General features: G+C 33.0%; 1 protein-coding gene across 1 annotated transcript; it reads left to right on the top strand.

Annotated features, from left to right (window-relative positions):
* Positions 1-521: 521 nt before the first annotated feature.
* On the top strand, positions 522-3,519 carry LOC112776546 (ubiquitin-conjugating enzyme E2-17 kDa). Its single transcript, XM_025820745.3, has 5 exons — positions 522-810; positions 1,614-1,728; positions 2,241-2,368; positions 2,959-3,063; positions 3,182-3,519. Exons 2-5 carry the CDS (start codon positions 1,659-1,661, stop codon positions 3,323-3,325), a joined length of 447 nt encoding a protein of 148 aa, XP_025676530.1. The 5' UTR covers positions 522-810; positions 1,614-1,658; the 3' UTR covers positions 3,326-3,519.
* Positions 3,520-15,784: the final 12,265 nt, after the last annotated feature.

Genomic DNA, 15,784 nt, shown 5'->3' with positions numbered 1-15,784 from the left:
ATAAGTTTCCAAAAGAGTTAAAAAGAGATAAAAAAAACTATATATTAAATATGTATTCTAAAAATAAACTTTAGAGATAAAATTTTAAAACAAATTTTTACGATTATCATTAAAAAAATAAGATATTTTTATCTTTTAAATTTGATAATTTTATGTCAAGTGAATTTTTTAATTTAATATAAAAATATAATATTTATTGATTACTTTTGTTGTATTTTTAAATCATTAAAAGAATATTTTGTCAGCAACATGTTTTAGAAACTTTTATGCCCGCGAATGAATCTTTCGAATTTTGAAATTGGTAGTTAATCCTAATGAATATTTATTATTTTAATCTTAATTAATTTAAAATTTTATAGATCAGTTTGTTTATTTTTATTATAAATTTAATTTTGATATATTACACAACTATTTAATTGAATTTATGCAGTTAGATATTTTTTAAAGTAATGTATTTAAAATTTAATTAAATTACATACATAATTTATTTAATTATATATGAAAAAATAGATTTAAAGCACGTAAGCAAGTAAATTAAAATTAATAGTGATACAGAAAATTGTTGTATGCGAGTGAATGGAATAGGAAGGGAAAGGTCACGTGGCTGCATGGGAAAGGAAGAAAGAATCGAATTGAGAAAAGAGAAGAAGCAGCAGCGAAACCAGAAACACGCTATTTAAGTGCGAATTATAACTTCTAAGCAAACCCACTCACTCAAACCTTCCCAAACGCAACGCAACGCAACGCAACGCAATCACTCCTTCACTCTAATTCTTTCAAACCCTACCCTAGCTACCTAGGGATTTCAAGGTTCTCTCTCTTTTAACTTTCCTTCAATTTTTTTTATCTCAAACTCGTGATTGCTCGGCTGAATTTCTCATATCGCCACCCAAGTTGACTCCTTTTCATCGTATCATCATCATCATCACCTGTTATTTTTGTTTAGATTTGTTTCTAGGGTTTGCTTGGTTTTTACTTGATCATCTTTCTTTCCTTGACTCTGTGTTTGTTTGTGATGTTTCATTTCACGTTATGTGTGTTAAAAGGAAATTCGTTTGCGTTTTTGCGTTGGAGAAATTCTTGGAAACCCTAAACCCTTATATAATTTTCTGAAATTGTAAGGGTTCACGAAACTCAAGTGTTGGCTATGATCGGATCAGAAGACCACTTATGTTTATTAACCAACGAGCAATTCGTACCTTTTTTTTTCCTTTGAATGATTAAATAATTGGTTTAGATTTTTATCCCCCGTAAACCTTGTATGAGCTGTTACTATAGAATTCATAGTTATTATTATTTTGGTTCCTGGCTATTTGTTGTGTTTTGTGCACTGTGTCCTGTTCGAAGTTCCTAATCGTTGCACTTGGAAGTTGGAAGATTCTGTGGAAATGATATAATTTAATATGAAATTGAGTTTGATGATAATCTTCTGTTGCAAATTCTTCTTGACAAAGGCTACTTACTAATTAATTTGGTAATTTGGTGGAAAAATCATAATTTTGTTAATAGATTCTTCATGCTATTTGTTTTATGTCCTGTTTTGGTAAATTGAATAGCAGGTCATGATAAAGGTGCCTTGTCTCTGACAATCATTTTTTTATGTGAAACTTTAGGAGTGATAAGCCTCGGATTGGCATCTTGAACTTTGCATAGTTTTAATGGCTTCCAAACGCATTACTAAGGAGTTGAAGGACCTACAGAAGGATCCTCCTGTTTCCTGCAGTGCTGGTTGGTTTACACACTGATTTCATGTTTCTCTTAATTTTCTCTTCTCATGCAGTATGCTTGTTGTTTTTGTAGCAATGCACATTGTATCTATGTATTATAATGGATATTAAAATTATGCTCTGGCATTTAGCAAAAGAAATTAAAATGCTCTGTTATTGAACTTGCATTGCCATTATTAAACTAATTCAAATTTGTTTGAATTTGAAGTCATGATGGGTGAGAAACAGAGGATTATTTAAGTTTGTCTGGCTTGTGCATGCATGGTTTTGATATACCAGTATAGTTTTGGAAAGTATAAGGGGGCTGTTGGGTGACAAGGACCAGCAGTGGACATGTGGTTGAAAGAGGGCAAGCACCTTGATTCATCATAGAAGAAGCTACTTACTATATATGGATTAGAAATGACTTTAACTTTTGACACATGATGAGATATGAGGATATTTGTGTGGCTGTACCTTTTGAGTTTATCATTGCCATTTCATGATTGGTCTATGTTATGTGTTTCTGTGCAGGCCCTGTTGGTGATGACATGTTTCATTGGCAAGCAACAATTATGGGTCCCGCAGACAGCCCTTATGCTGGTGGTGTATTCCTAGTGAACATTCACTTCCCACCAGACTATCCATTTAAGCCACCAAAGGTGATTATTGATTTGATGCTAAATTTGTTAAAGACAAAGGCCTAAATCAACAAAAACAGAGTACATATTTGCTAAGTTATTATGTATCTTGATTAGTTCTAAACTTCTATTGTAATAACGTGGTCTAAAATATTTCTCTTTTATTCTGCATTTCTTTTCAGTTCTAGTTTAGAGTTCTTATTTGTTTTGTCATGCCATGACACTTAGTCCAATCATTTGTGTTTTAGTTGTGAAGATGATAATTAGTCATAACCTCTTTGTATCCCTTTTCTTCCTTGCTAAATTAGAACTAAGTCCTTGACCCCAAATGTGCCTTACATACTTTTTCTCCGGTTCTTTATTATTCGGAAATTATTTTATTTTGAATTTAATTTTGATGCGCTGTTGGTGATAAATGTAAAGCAGGTTTACATGTGCATTCAATTATGTAATGCCATGTTAGCAAAAATAACTATCTTTTCTATTGACCGCGAGAATGGTCTTCCAAAGAACGGATGTGATTGTACAACTGTGTAAAATGTTTTACACTGTCAACGCATCAAAATTAAATTCTTTTACTTTATTATACCTTTTAAAAAAGTTTTGTGCAGGTTTCTTTTAAAACAAAGGTCTTTCACCCTAATATCAACAACAATGGAAGCATATGTCTTGACATTCTGAAAGAGCAGTGGAGCCCTGCTCTTACAGTATCCAAGGTATAAATGCTTTAGCTTTAATTTGGTTACTTTTTGGCCTTGGATTATGAATATTTTTTTACCTCCTCAATTTTGTGCTTTGGGTTCAGAGTTTGTTTGACACTAAAATCTGGTGCAGGTGTTGCTGTCAATTTGCTCACTGCTCACTGATCCCAATCCAGATGATCCTTTAATGCCCGAGATTGCTCATATGTACAAGTCCGACAGAGCCAAATACGAGAATACTGCCCGTTCTTGGACTCAGAAATATGCCATGAACTAAGGAGACTCATTATTTACATGATGATGGTTATGATACTAATTTGGGGGTAAGATGAAGTGCAAAGGATGTTGTGTGGGATTTACTAAGTCGTTGTTGGTCTTTGATTTTAAAATAATTCAAACTTGGAAACTTTTAGATGTAAAGATTCTGTCATGATGGTCAGTAGTTTTTATATTTGCTATTGTGGTTTCTTATTTCCTTTCTTTTTTTCTTATTCATTTATTCTATTTTCTTTTTTTTTTGGGGGGTCAAATCCTCTTTCCTTTAAATACCAGCTTCTCTATAACTTCAGAATAACACAGATCAAACGGCTTTTTTATTAATATAAATATAAAAAATATTTTAATTTTTTGAAAACGTACTATGCAAAAGTATTGTCAAAGCAGAAAGCACATATGGCTAATTCACATGAAGTCCCTGCGAAATGGAGACGCAGCGCCTGCAAAATGGACTTAGGCGTGTCCATTTTGCAAGGTGAAAGCCTATTTCACATAAAAAAACGTATGGACATTCACTTGTTATTTTCTTAGTAAATGAATAAAAAATAAAAAGTTTTTCTTAGCATTGTTCTTGGAGTTTTTTAAATAAATAATTTAATTATTTTATTTATTGATATATATAATTTGTAGTATATTTATTAATTTAAATCGTTTTATATTTCTCATTTATACCATAGCAAAGAATTTTTCATAACATTTGGACCATTTCATCCGGTAACAAAACATGTTTATTAATTTTTTTTAAATAATTATTAAATAGTTTTATTTAATTTTATTTACAAATTAATTTTTCATTTATTATTTAATTTAAAATTTATTTTTTATTTTATAAATTATTATTTTATTGTCATGTATCTTATTTTTAGAATTCTATCTTAATTTTTTTTAATTTTATTTTGATTTAGATATTCTAATTTTATCTTTTTCAATATTAAAATTAATAATTGGTGCATAATCTATGGTTAATTTGTATTTCAATAATCTAATTCTATAATTGTAATCGTTCATCATTTTTGTTCATTGCTTTATTATCCATCTTGTTGATTTTCAATTTGTTCATCATTTATCGAAATTTTCAATTGCAGAAATCGCAATCTGCAGAAATCTAACCGATTTCTTTATTATGGTAATCGATTGATTCGTTCGGTTAGAAAATAATTGATTGTTTTTATTTGAAAATCGATTGATTAGCGAATATTTTTTAATCTAATCGATTCTCGATTGTTTTAAGAAAATAATTGATTTCATGAGTTATTCAATTGATTGGTTGAAAAAAAAATTATATATCCTCAGAAATTTTTTATTATATAAACAACAACCAATTATTTGAGAAGATTTATTTAAACCTTCGTTTCATTTTGTATGAGTTTTATTTGTTTTAGTGTTATATGATCTAGTTTATTGAATAATTTTTTGAGTAAAAGACAAATAGGTTCCTAATCTTTTAAAACGCGGATATTTTTGTCCTTCAAGATTGGAAAATACATTTTGATTCCTCACCATGTAAATTTCGTGACAATTAAGTCCTTTCATGGAATTGGTGCTCGAAACGGTAACTGAGATTGCTGAGGTAGAGGGGGTAGAGAGTGATGTGTCCGTTACCGTTGCTGAAGTGGATGGAGAACAAATTGTTGGAGAATAAATTGGTCTTTAATGGCCAAAACAACACCGTATACATCCCCCACTTTCATGCCCATCATCCCAGACCTCTTCTTCTTCTTCTTCCATGGCACTTTCATCGCACCCTTTCTTCCTCTCTCGTCTCACACACTTCTCACTCCACAACCCTTTCATCCCCATGGTTCTTGCCAGTGCAGCAAAAGTAGCTAACAAAAGCTCTAACATGAAGTAAATATGGAAACAGTACATGCCAAAAATGACTTTTGGATGGATCTGATCACTGTAATCATACAGTTTCACCAAAGAAGCCAAAAGAATAGCCTTTATTGCATATGGTAAAAGTGGCGTGTGACTTTTGCTGGGGTTGGTAGGAGATGTCTTTTCTTTGCTCTGGTTATTGGCTTTTGGTGTTTCTGAAGATGGATTGGTCACAAAATGTGAATTTTTGGAATATTTTGATGGATTTGGAGGTGGTGGGCTTTTGCCATCTTGAGAGGTTTTGGATCTGATGTGTGGTTGATTCTGTTGGATCTTGATAGGAAGGGAAGCAGAAGCTACAAAACGTCCTAAAGAAGTTGATGGATCAGAGAACAAGGAACCTTTATTGAAGGCAAAGAGAATGAGTTTGAAGGTTCCAAGCCATGCAAAGAAGAATCCAGTGTTGCCTCTCAAGTGCACACTTGAGAAGTTGAAAGGGATGAAGAGGAAGAAACATATGATAGGAGCTAAAAAAGAGAAGTCTTCTTGTTCCTGCAAAAATTGATCTACCAATCCAATAACAATAGCATAAAGATATCACAACTGAAATGTTCACCTTGATGACCATGATAATATCACCCTCCATAACCGCTTAAGAATCTAATTCGTGAGAACAATCCTTAAAGATTGGTTAAGACTCGACAATTAATGAGACTTTGGAATTATACCTCAAAATCAAAGGTGGACTTTGAGAAAGCCAATAGTGGCATGGAAGAAAGGGTTGTGGAGTGAGAGGTGTGTGAGACGAGAGAGGGAGAAAGGGCGTGATGAAACTGCCATGGAAGAAGAAGAAGAAGAGGTCTGGGATGATGGGCATGAAACTGGGGGATGCATACAGCGTCGTTTTGGCCATTAAGGACCAATTTGTCCTCCAATAATTTGTTCTCCATCCACTTCAACAACCGTAACGGACACATCACTCTCCATCCCTCCACTTCAGCAATCTCCATTACCGTTTCGAGCACCAATTCTACGGAAGGACTTAATTGTCACGGAATTTACATGGTGAGGGATCGAAATGTATTTTTCAATCTTGAGGGACAAAAATGTCTGCATTTTAAAAGGTCAGGAACCTATTTGTCTTTTTTATTGGATAGTTTTAAGATGTCAGATATATTTATGAATACTGAGATGGATGACTAATACCAGGAGGACGATGACATTAACCAATAAGAAGAACTAGTAAGTGATCAAGATATGATGGATGAACAGTATGAATTCGAACAAAATTTGAAAGATAATTTTATCGAGGGGAGTATTTTTCTGAAACTAATCTGTCAATGAATATCCTTGAAGTTGCATATGCGGTTGACTCTGTGCAAGACATTACAATTTTAAAATTTTAAATTTCACTGAAATTTATGTGAAAGAAATTGGTAGATATCACTTTGCTACTTTGCAACTTGCATTTACTTTTTATCCGAAGTACTCAAAATCTAATGGTTTTAGTGCAAGGAAGAATAATAAAACTTTCATGAATAGTATTGGTGAGATTTACAAACAAAAGTTTGTATGTCATCGGCAAAAATTAGGTAGGAAAAGTATTAAAGGAGCCTAGATTGAAAACAAGAATTGAGTATGAAGCTCAAGTGAATGTTAAATTTATACCTGAAATTCGAGAGTGGCATATTTTTTATTTCTTTGATGAACACAACCATAATCTATTGGATACATAATTCAATTCTATGTTACCTGCTCATAAAAAAAATACCAGAGACAAATATTATGTAAATGATGAGCATGCTGAAGTCTGAGAATTGAGATTAACACTTTACAGATATTTGATCTTCTAATTAGTCAAGTAGTGAATATAAATTTATTGGCTATGGTCCTAAAAATATACTTGTGATTATGATGTCTATCTAATTCTCAGAACGCTTAAAAAAAATTTAACTATATTTTTTAAATATTGTTTAAATTTTATAACCAATATAGTAATTATAATCATAGCGACCAATGTAATAATTTTTTTCTATAAAGGTGTAATATAACTAAACGTTGGAGTAATTTTAGCACCAACACTTTATACATATTTTTTTTCTTGTGGTCCTGAACACTTTATACATGTTCAAAACATCAATCAAGATTCTATATTTCCAAACGTATAAATAGAATGTAAACAAATAAAAAAATTACAATAATTTTTTTAAATAAATTAATTATTATAAATAAAATATAATTGACAATACATAATATTTGTAAGACATATTTGTTAAAATAATAAATGAAAATAACATTACTTCATAATAAAAATGAGTTAAACTAATATATTGCATAAAACTAGAAAAAAATTCTAGGACAAAAAAAGCAGAAAACATCTATTGTAAAAGTCATCCATGAATAATCGAAGTAAAATAATTGGAGAAGTACACCCATCAAACAAATAAATACTCAATAACTAAAGTTTTTTATTATTTTAGATTACTAATATTATTTTTACATCTCATGATTTGTGTGCATATTTCAAAATTTATTGGCCGACACTATAATTTGTGATTTTTTCTAGTTGCAACAACTCCTGAGTAATTGCACAGCAATTATCATGTGAATATCATGATCCTCAAACTACAATTTATGAATAATATATTAGTATCACAAAATAGAGTATAAAAATTAGAGATTTATTTTAGGTGCTCACCTCATTGTTACTCTTTTGTTTAAACTCAAACATCATATATATCCACTTCATTATCCAAGTTGTAGAGTTCCAACTTGAACTACATTAAAATATAGAGGTAATGACCAAATCAGTACCCGAAAGATTCAAACGCTGACATTTTGGTACTTCACTATTGTTATTGACAAAATGGTCCTTAAAAGGTTTTAAAATTTGACAAGCGTACCCACGAGTTCACCGAAGCACATTTCCGGCAAGCACAGTGCTGATGTGGCCACCGTGTTTTGGTGACTTGGCAAACCACCCCCAAAGTTTCCTCCCTAACGCACACTCCCTCCCCTTCCCTCTCCCTCCTTGTCGCAGCCCTCATCCCCAACGCACACTTCTCCCAAATCACAGTCCCCGCCGCATCACAAGCCCCTCCCCAACGTACACTTTCTCTTCCTCCCTCAACACCACCATTCACAACAACAACAACTTTGACATCAACAGCAACAATAACCTCCACCACTCTCTCTCCACCACTCCCCCTTCCCCAACGCACACTTCCCTCTCCCTCCCTCAACACCACCATTCACAGCAACAACAACCTCAACATCAACAGAGTTGTCCCAAATCATAAATTATCCCAAATTTTTAGGTTAAATTATCATTCAAAAAGATTAATCACAATAAAACTCAGAAACAAATTTATATACAATAATCAAAATAAAATAAAATAAAATAAAACTTAATACAAACACCACCAAAGCAAGAATAGAAGAAGAACACCAGACACAGAGGGGGCAGGACACGATAGAGCCAAGATGGAACCCAGACAGAGGAGGCATGGCAACGACTGGGGGCTAGCAGCAAGCAAATACAAGCAGTGAAGGCGACAGCGGTGAAGGCGTGCAGACAACGCAATGCTACGAAGGAGACATTGGCGGATGCAGAAGACCCGACGACGAGATGGCGACAGTGCAGTGTCGATGGGGATTAGAATTCAAAGAGGCAAGGGAAGGGGATTAGGGTTTAGAAAGGGGATTTTGGACTGAGGAGGGGGGAAGTGCATTGGAGATGGGGAATTAGGGTTAGAGAGGGGAGGGAAGAATTAGGGTTGGGGAGGGGGGAGAATGCATTCAGGAAGGGGAAGGGGGGAGTGCGTTGGGGAGGGAGAAGGAGAAGGAGAAGAATTAGGGTTAGAGAGGGGGAGGGAAGGATTAGGGTTGGGGAGGGGGGAGAATGCATTCAGGAAGGGGAAAGGGGGAGTGCGTTGGGGAGGGGGAAAGAGAAGGAGAAGAATTAGGGTGGGGGGGAGGTATTTGCCATGTCATCAAAACACAGTGGCCATGTCAGCATTGTGCTTGCCGGAAATGTGCTCCGGTGAACTCGTGGACGCTTGTCAAATTTTAAAATCTTTTAAGGACTATTTTGTCAATAACAATAGTGAGGTACCAAAATGTCAGCGTTTGAATCTTTCGGGTACTAATTTGGTCATTACCTCTTAAAATATATCTTGTGTCTTTTGATTTTATAGTCATAAAACTGTTTATTATATACTTGAATGCTATCATCTTTATAAAAACTTGATTTGGTAATTTGCTCAAATGATTTTGTCTATTTTCAATTAAATAGTTAAAGATTAAAAACAAAATATTAGCAAATGCAATGGTAAAAAAAATATGTTGTTAGTCTTATTAGTGTATTAATAACATATTTACGATGAAAAAAATTTTCATCATCAAAATGAGTGTCTAAGTAATAGATTATGCGTTCGTCAATGAAAATTACCATCAGGTATCCATAGTCACCTTCTTAATGGAAACATATATCTAAACCATAAAATTTTGACATGAGTGTTATGCATGTTGCTAAGGAAAAACTATATATCCTAAATAGACAAAAAAAAACTTACAAACTTCAAATTAGCAATAAGTTGCATAAATTTATAAGAGAAAGTATGGGGGAGCTAATAGTTTTAGTGTACAATGTGTACAATGGGTTTAAAAATGAAGGTATTTTAAAAATTAAAAATTAGATTTTTAATTAATTATTTAAATTCAGATTTTGAAATTTAAAAAATTAGGATTAGTAGTTAAATTCATTCACATTACATATAGTCCCTACACCCAAACTCTAGTAGAGCCGTCACCCTCCATCTGCTACCTACACTCATTCTGTGCCTCATAGTCCCCTCTCTCCTCATAGTCGGCGGCAACCATCCGGTGACCAGGTAACCCAAACCTCAGCATGGCCGTCCCCATCCCGAAGCAGCTTCATCCCCTTCCGGAGCAGCTCTGTGCCGCCTCCTCTGCTGTTGGAGCCTCACCGCGAATATAACCCCTTCCATCCCCTCACGTAACCGTGCCATCGACGCTGTCACAGACTCCAGCCTATGTCGCCACGAGTTCCCGCATATACCACCAAAAGCTCAACGACGCCGCTGTTCATAGCAATAAAAATCCATAGATCTACGGACAAACAATCACTACCTGTTGATAATGGCATCAACGATGACTTGGATAGGGTTTTGGTCAGTAAGCAAGTGAATGATTTTCATGGCGTGTTTGATGATCCTAACAGCCATAAGCTTCTTACTGTTGTTTCTTCCATGCATCATGAGGGAGTTAGTGAGCCTCTCAACAATCAGGCACTGTGCCTTCCTGAAACGCTTCACCGAGTACCTACCAGCGGTGTGGGGAATGTACGTCGCATGCTTCGACGGCATCACGCATGCTTGAAGATAATATCAAATCAAACACTCAATTGCTTATTTTTTATTCTCACTCGTGTCTCCTCATCTGTTCAAACTTTTTTTTCTATTTTTTGTTTTTTCAGTTTTATGGTTACATCAAATCATAAGAATATGTGTCAAATTATGCATTTTTCTTTTTTTTAATAAAAATTAAATTGTTGGATGATCATAGTTATTTTTTCTGTTTATTCTTCTTCTTCTTCTTCTATTTTAATGGTTAATTTAGGATGGTCATTTTAGTATGTATGTGGATGGTTATTTTAATTTTTATGTAGATGATTATTTTGATTGGATTGGGTTTAGTTATATATAATTAAAATATGTTAGATGTTTAATTCATTAGGTATGCAGATGATTATTTTTATCCTTAAATAGATGGTTATTTTTACTAAGAGAGAGTGGCGTGTGGCAAGTCAAGTAGCAATAGTGAAATGGGATGATTATTGATGAAGGTGGGGTGGCCGCCGATTGAGAAAGAAAAGAGTATTGGACTAAAATATTTTACTAAATTAGGATTTCAGATGATGGATTTTTAAAAATTTGAAATTTAGGGAATTTTAAATTTGAAATTTGATGTGAAATAATTGAATGAGAGTTTTTGAATTTATTATTTATCTCTATTGGACTAAATAACCAATTTATTGTACATATTGTCAAGATTCTTCATTGGCTCCCTAATGAGATTCAACTTATAAACATACGGCTACATCTTCTTGTTTAAATCTACTTCGCTAATATATCTGCCTACAAACATCAATGAATTCATAGAACTGTTAGTATATAATAAAATATAGTACTTTATTAGCATTACATTTACAACTTATAATGAGTAAAATTATTTGGTTAAGTGTTATAGAGCATACCACAAATTTTAATAGAAGTTGCTATATTGTCTTAAAACTTATATTAGATTGCTCATCAATGCACTTTAATGCCACTAATAATTCAAGAATCTGAAACATAATCTAAATATAGTAATAGATTGTCCAAAAAATCAATTACAAGTTAATTAATACATGACTTGTTTACCTTATCAGTAATGGGACTGCCAAGCAATCTCAGTAATGGGTCTTGCACGAAATCAATGGCATACACAGCTTCAAAGATATTTTCTGACGGATCAGTTTTAGAAAAATACTCTCCTTAGTAAAATCATCTCCCAAATCTTGTTTGGATTCATACTGTTCATCCATCTATCATATCTTGATTACATACTAGTTCTTCTTGTTGGTTAATTTCATCGTCCACCTGATACTACTCAATACTTATCCATATAAGTATTCATAAATATATCTGACATCTTAAAACTGTCCAATAAAAAAATTATTCAGTATACTAGATCATATAACACTAAAAAAAAAATAAAACGAAGCTTTAAATAAATCTTTTTAAATAATTGGTTGTTGTTTGTATAACAAAAAAATTTTGAGTGTATATAATAATTTTCTTCAACCAATCAATGGGATAATTTAATCAATCAATTTTTTTCTCAACCAATCAATTGAATAACTCATGAAATCAATTGTTTTCTTAAAACAAACAATTGATTTAAAGAAAACACATATTTCTCCACTGATCAATCGATTGTTTTTAAAAAAAACACGTAATTCTTTACTGATCAATGGATTATTTTAGCAAAACAATTGATTATTTTCTGATCGACGTAAGATGAAAAAGGATTTTCATGAACCAATCGATTTAATAAAACTATAAAAAATAAGAAAAGAAAAGGTGGAAAAATTTTATTATTATGTTATTGTTGTTTCATATGTGAGAACAATGCTACTTATTTATACTAATTACTAAACTAATTTTAAAATAAGGTAAAACAACTAGAATCTCTAGATGATTCTGTTAGAGAAAGATAAGCATAATGATGCGTGAGCTTCTTCTCTATTTTTTCCTAGTGAATTTGCACTTGAATTGCTAAAGTTTGATCAAGATTTAACATATTTTAGCCACTATGGACGCTTCTTTGAGTTGTGTACAATTCTGTTTATTTCAGGTAGCGTTATGGACTAATTTGATAGAGTTGGAGTCAAGGACGGGCAAAGGAAAACTTGCTGCCACCTTCACGTCGAACTTGGAATTTCCAAGTTCAGCGTGGGCATAAAAAGTTCCAAGAATCAACGCTGACACCTCCACTTGGAAATTTCCAAGTTCAGCGTGGGCATAAAAAGTTCCAAGAATCAACGCTGCCTCCTCCACGCCGAACTTGAAGTTCTTCAAGTTTGGCGCCAACTCAAGGCCTCCAAAGAAAAATCGCACTACCATCTTCACGCCGAACTTGAGTTTTCTCAAGTTCGGCGTCAACTCAAGGAAAGCAAGGGGAGTTACGCGCATCAATCCACGCTAAACTTGGATTTTTCCAAGTTCGGCGTCAACTCTTCTAACTCAAGTGATCCCCAATTCATTCCAAAGGCTGCACTAATTGATTAAATTAATTTTGATTTAAAATTTTATTAGTTTTAGAATTAGGAAAAGATATTATTTTAGTTTTAGGAAATATATTCTACATTTATTAGGATTAGATATAAAAAGAAAAAGAATCAGCCCTTCGGGTTTTATCTCTTCTCCTCTACCTCATTCCGCACTTTACATTTTACCTTAATCCTAGTTTTTCTCTCTGAACCATAAGAAACTAAACCTCCACTATTAAGGTTAGGAGCTTTGTCTATTGTATGGATTGATACTATTATTTTTCTATTTTAATTCATGTACTGATTTATATTCCTAGAATTATTTTCGTTCTTTATCTTATGAATTTGGGTGGAACAGAAGTATAACCCTTGTTCTAATTGAGTTCTTGTATAACTTGGAAAATCTCTTTACTTGAACAACAGCTTGAAAACATATTCTCCTAAATCACTAATTATCTGGACTTAATGGGATACGTGACATATAATCCTCTTATATTTGGGTAGTCAGGGTTTTTTGTGGCATATAAACTAGAATTAAACTTCACCCTCTAATTAGAATTAAGTGACCAAGGAATTAACGGTTGATGAATGTTAGAGGAGACTAAAAAGGTTTAAGGAATTAGAGTTTAGTCACATATAGTTTGCCATGAATTAAATCTTGCATGATTGAAATAGTTAGTAAGAAAAGTCAATCTGAAAAATAGATATCTCTGAAGCCTTAACTGTTTCTCCATATAGATTTTACAACTTGTTTACTGCTTGTTTTTCTGATATTTAATTTTGAGTTTACTATTAATGCTTTTGAACCTTCAAACACCACTAATAATAATAGCAGAGGCAGAGGCGGAGCTTATGACACAGACCTCTGTATACCACTGGTCAATTGAAGGTGAGATAACAGTAATATGTTTAACCTTAATACTTTGGCCCTTCTATACTTCCCATGTATGTATATTCTCAGTCAATGTACTTGTAGCTTGTTTGAAAGTTATTGACTAGCATGTTTTTTGGGATAGAATTAGACGCCTAGTATCTAGTTGGTATAATTAATACTGATAACATTGCTGCAAATGTTAGTGTGCCATTTGAGTATCTATCTAGATTCTTAGTTAGTGTGCCATTAATACTGTAATGCAATTCATGAAAAAAGAAAGCACCTTCATCACTCACTCAACAAAATCTCTTCTAACCAAGAGATTTGTTCAAGCCAAAAGAAAATTGACTAATTTATTGATTCATTATATCATAATAATAAAATTGTATAAAGCAAGCAAGTTACTGACCACTAATTAAGGAAAGTTACAAAGACAGTAAATTTATAGGAATCCCTAGCTTAAGGTAAAAGGGGAGGTTGGGTGAGATGATGTTATATATAAAGGTACACAGCAGCCAGCTCTTTTAACTAATTAAGAGCATATATTAACAATTATCAATATATATAATATTATATAGTTGAGGGTAAAGTTACATGGTTAATAGTAGCTTTGTTTACTTTTTACTTCTCTCTCTATTTTGACAGTTAAGGGATGATTTAATGACAATACTTATTGCTAGTCATGAGACAACAGCTACAGTCTTTACTTGGGCAACTTTCCTTCTATCTCAAGAGTGTTAATCTCAAAGTTGATATAATTGCTTGTTCTTGAAAGACTATTCTAGATCTCTGGTTATCGTAGCTTCTCTTCAGATTCTTCTCTTTGGCCAATACCATCTTACTAATTATTGAACTCACTGCAGAACCCGGATAAAATGAGGAAGGCTCAAGTAGAGGTAGATTCAGTGCTGGGTACAGGAACACCAACTTACAAATCACTTAAAAAACTGCAGTAAGTGCTCATTTCATGTCAGATTTTTACTTGCTTCCACCTGTTTGATAGACAATATTTTATTAGGAAATACAAGGTATATAAATTTATCACAAACGGTCAATAATCTTATTTTCTAGGAAAAAAGGGAAAGGAAGAGAGGGGGAGTCGCCATGTGAAGATGAAAAACAGGCTCAAGTACCTTGCGGATCAGAAGGCTGAAGGGATTAACCCATACCCGCACAAGTTCTCTGTGACCATGTCAATTAGTCAATACATTAACAAATATGAATCATTGGAATGCTGTTTTCGTAGTCAATACATTGAAAAATATGCTTGGTTTGTAATCTAATTATTTACATCTTTTAGGCCGTCAATATGGCTATTTTTGCAGAAGGGGCCAAAGCAGAAGAAGCTAGAAATGCTAGAGCTAATATAGTTGGTTGCAAAAAACTTATTGAGGAGATTGCTAGTAATAAACTGATCTCTCTCCCTCTCTCTCTCTCTTTTGTGTGTGTGTGTGTAATGTTCATCATATGAATTGGTATTATAGCTTTTTTCGTTTTTTCCCTTAAGATTCAGATTTTCATAGTTTTTTTTGTGCTTATGTTATTCATATCTAATAGAATTTGTATTTGTATCAATTACTACAGGTGGTAATAATAAATTTAAAGTTGACAAGTGCTTCTCAACTCCTGGAATGGCACCTCATCTTGGAAAGGTATTTTGAATTTGTCATCTGAATGATTGGTTGGTTTTTCTTCTTTTTCAAATTTCAGTCCTTTTAAATTTTGGAATTTGAAAAGTGAGGTAAGCATGAGATTTGATATGATTGCATTGAACATGAACAGGTATTGTTGTTTGGAGTAATGGCTATAGAGATTAAAAGAAAGGCTCCTCATTGTAATAGAAAATTTTAAATACTCTTGTTTTAGCTTTAACAGCTATTACAACAGTTAGTGTAATCATTAGGACTTGTTAACTGCATTGTTAGTTTGTCATT

Source organism: Arachis hypogaea, chromosome 19 (genome assembly GCF_003086295.3).
Source record: "Arachis hypogaea cultivar Tifrunner chromosome 19, arahy.Tifrunner.gnm2.J5K5, whole genome shotgun sequence".
Taxonomy (NCBI): Eukaryota; Viridiplantae; Streptophyta; class Magnoliopsida; order Fabales; family Fabaceae; genus Arachis; species Arachis hypogaea.
The sequence above is the reverse complement of the archived record's forward strand: the minus strand, read 5'-3'. Positions and strand labels throughout refer to the sequence as shown.

What these genes read in the sequence shown, in the direction of transcription:
- LOC112776546 (XM_025820745.3), top strand. Translation starts at nt 1,659, where the DNA reads ATGGCTTCCAAACGCATTACTAAGGAGTTGAAGGACCTACAGAAGGAT. An exon ending in TCCTGTTTCCTGCAGTGCTG is followed by an intron (nt 1,729 to 2,240) that starts GTTGGTTTACAC and finishes GTTTCTGTGCAG; the next exon opens with GCCCTGTTGGTGATGACATG. An exon ending in CTGCTCTTACAGTATCCAAG is followed by an intron (nt 3,064 to 3,181) that starts GTATAAATGCTT and finishes AATCTGGTGCAG; the next exon opens with GTGTTGCTGTCAATTTGCTC.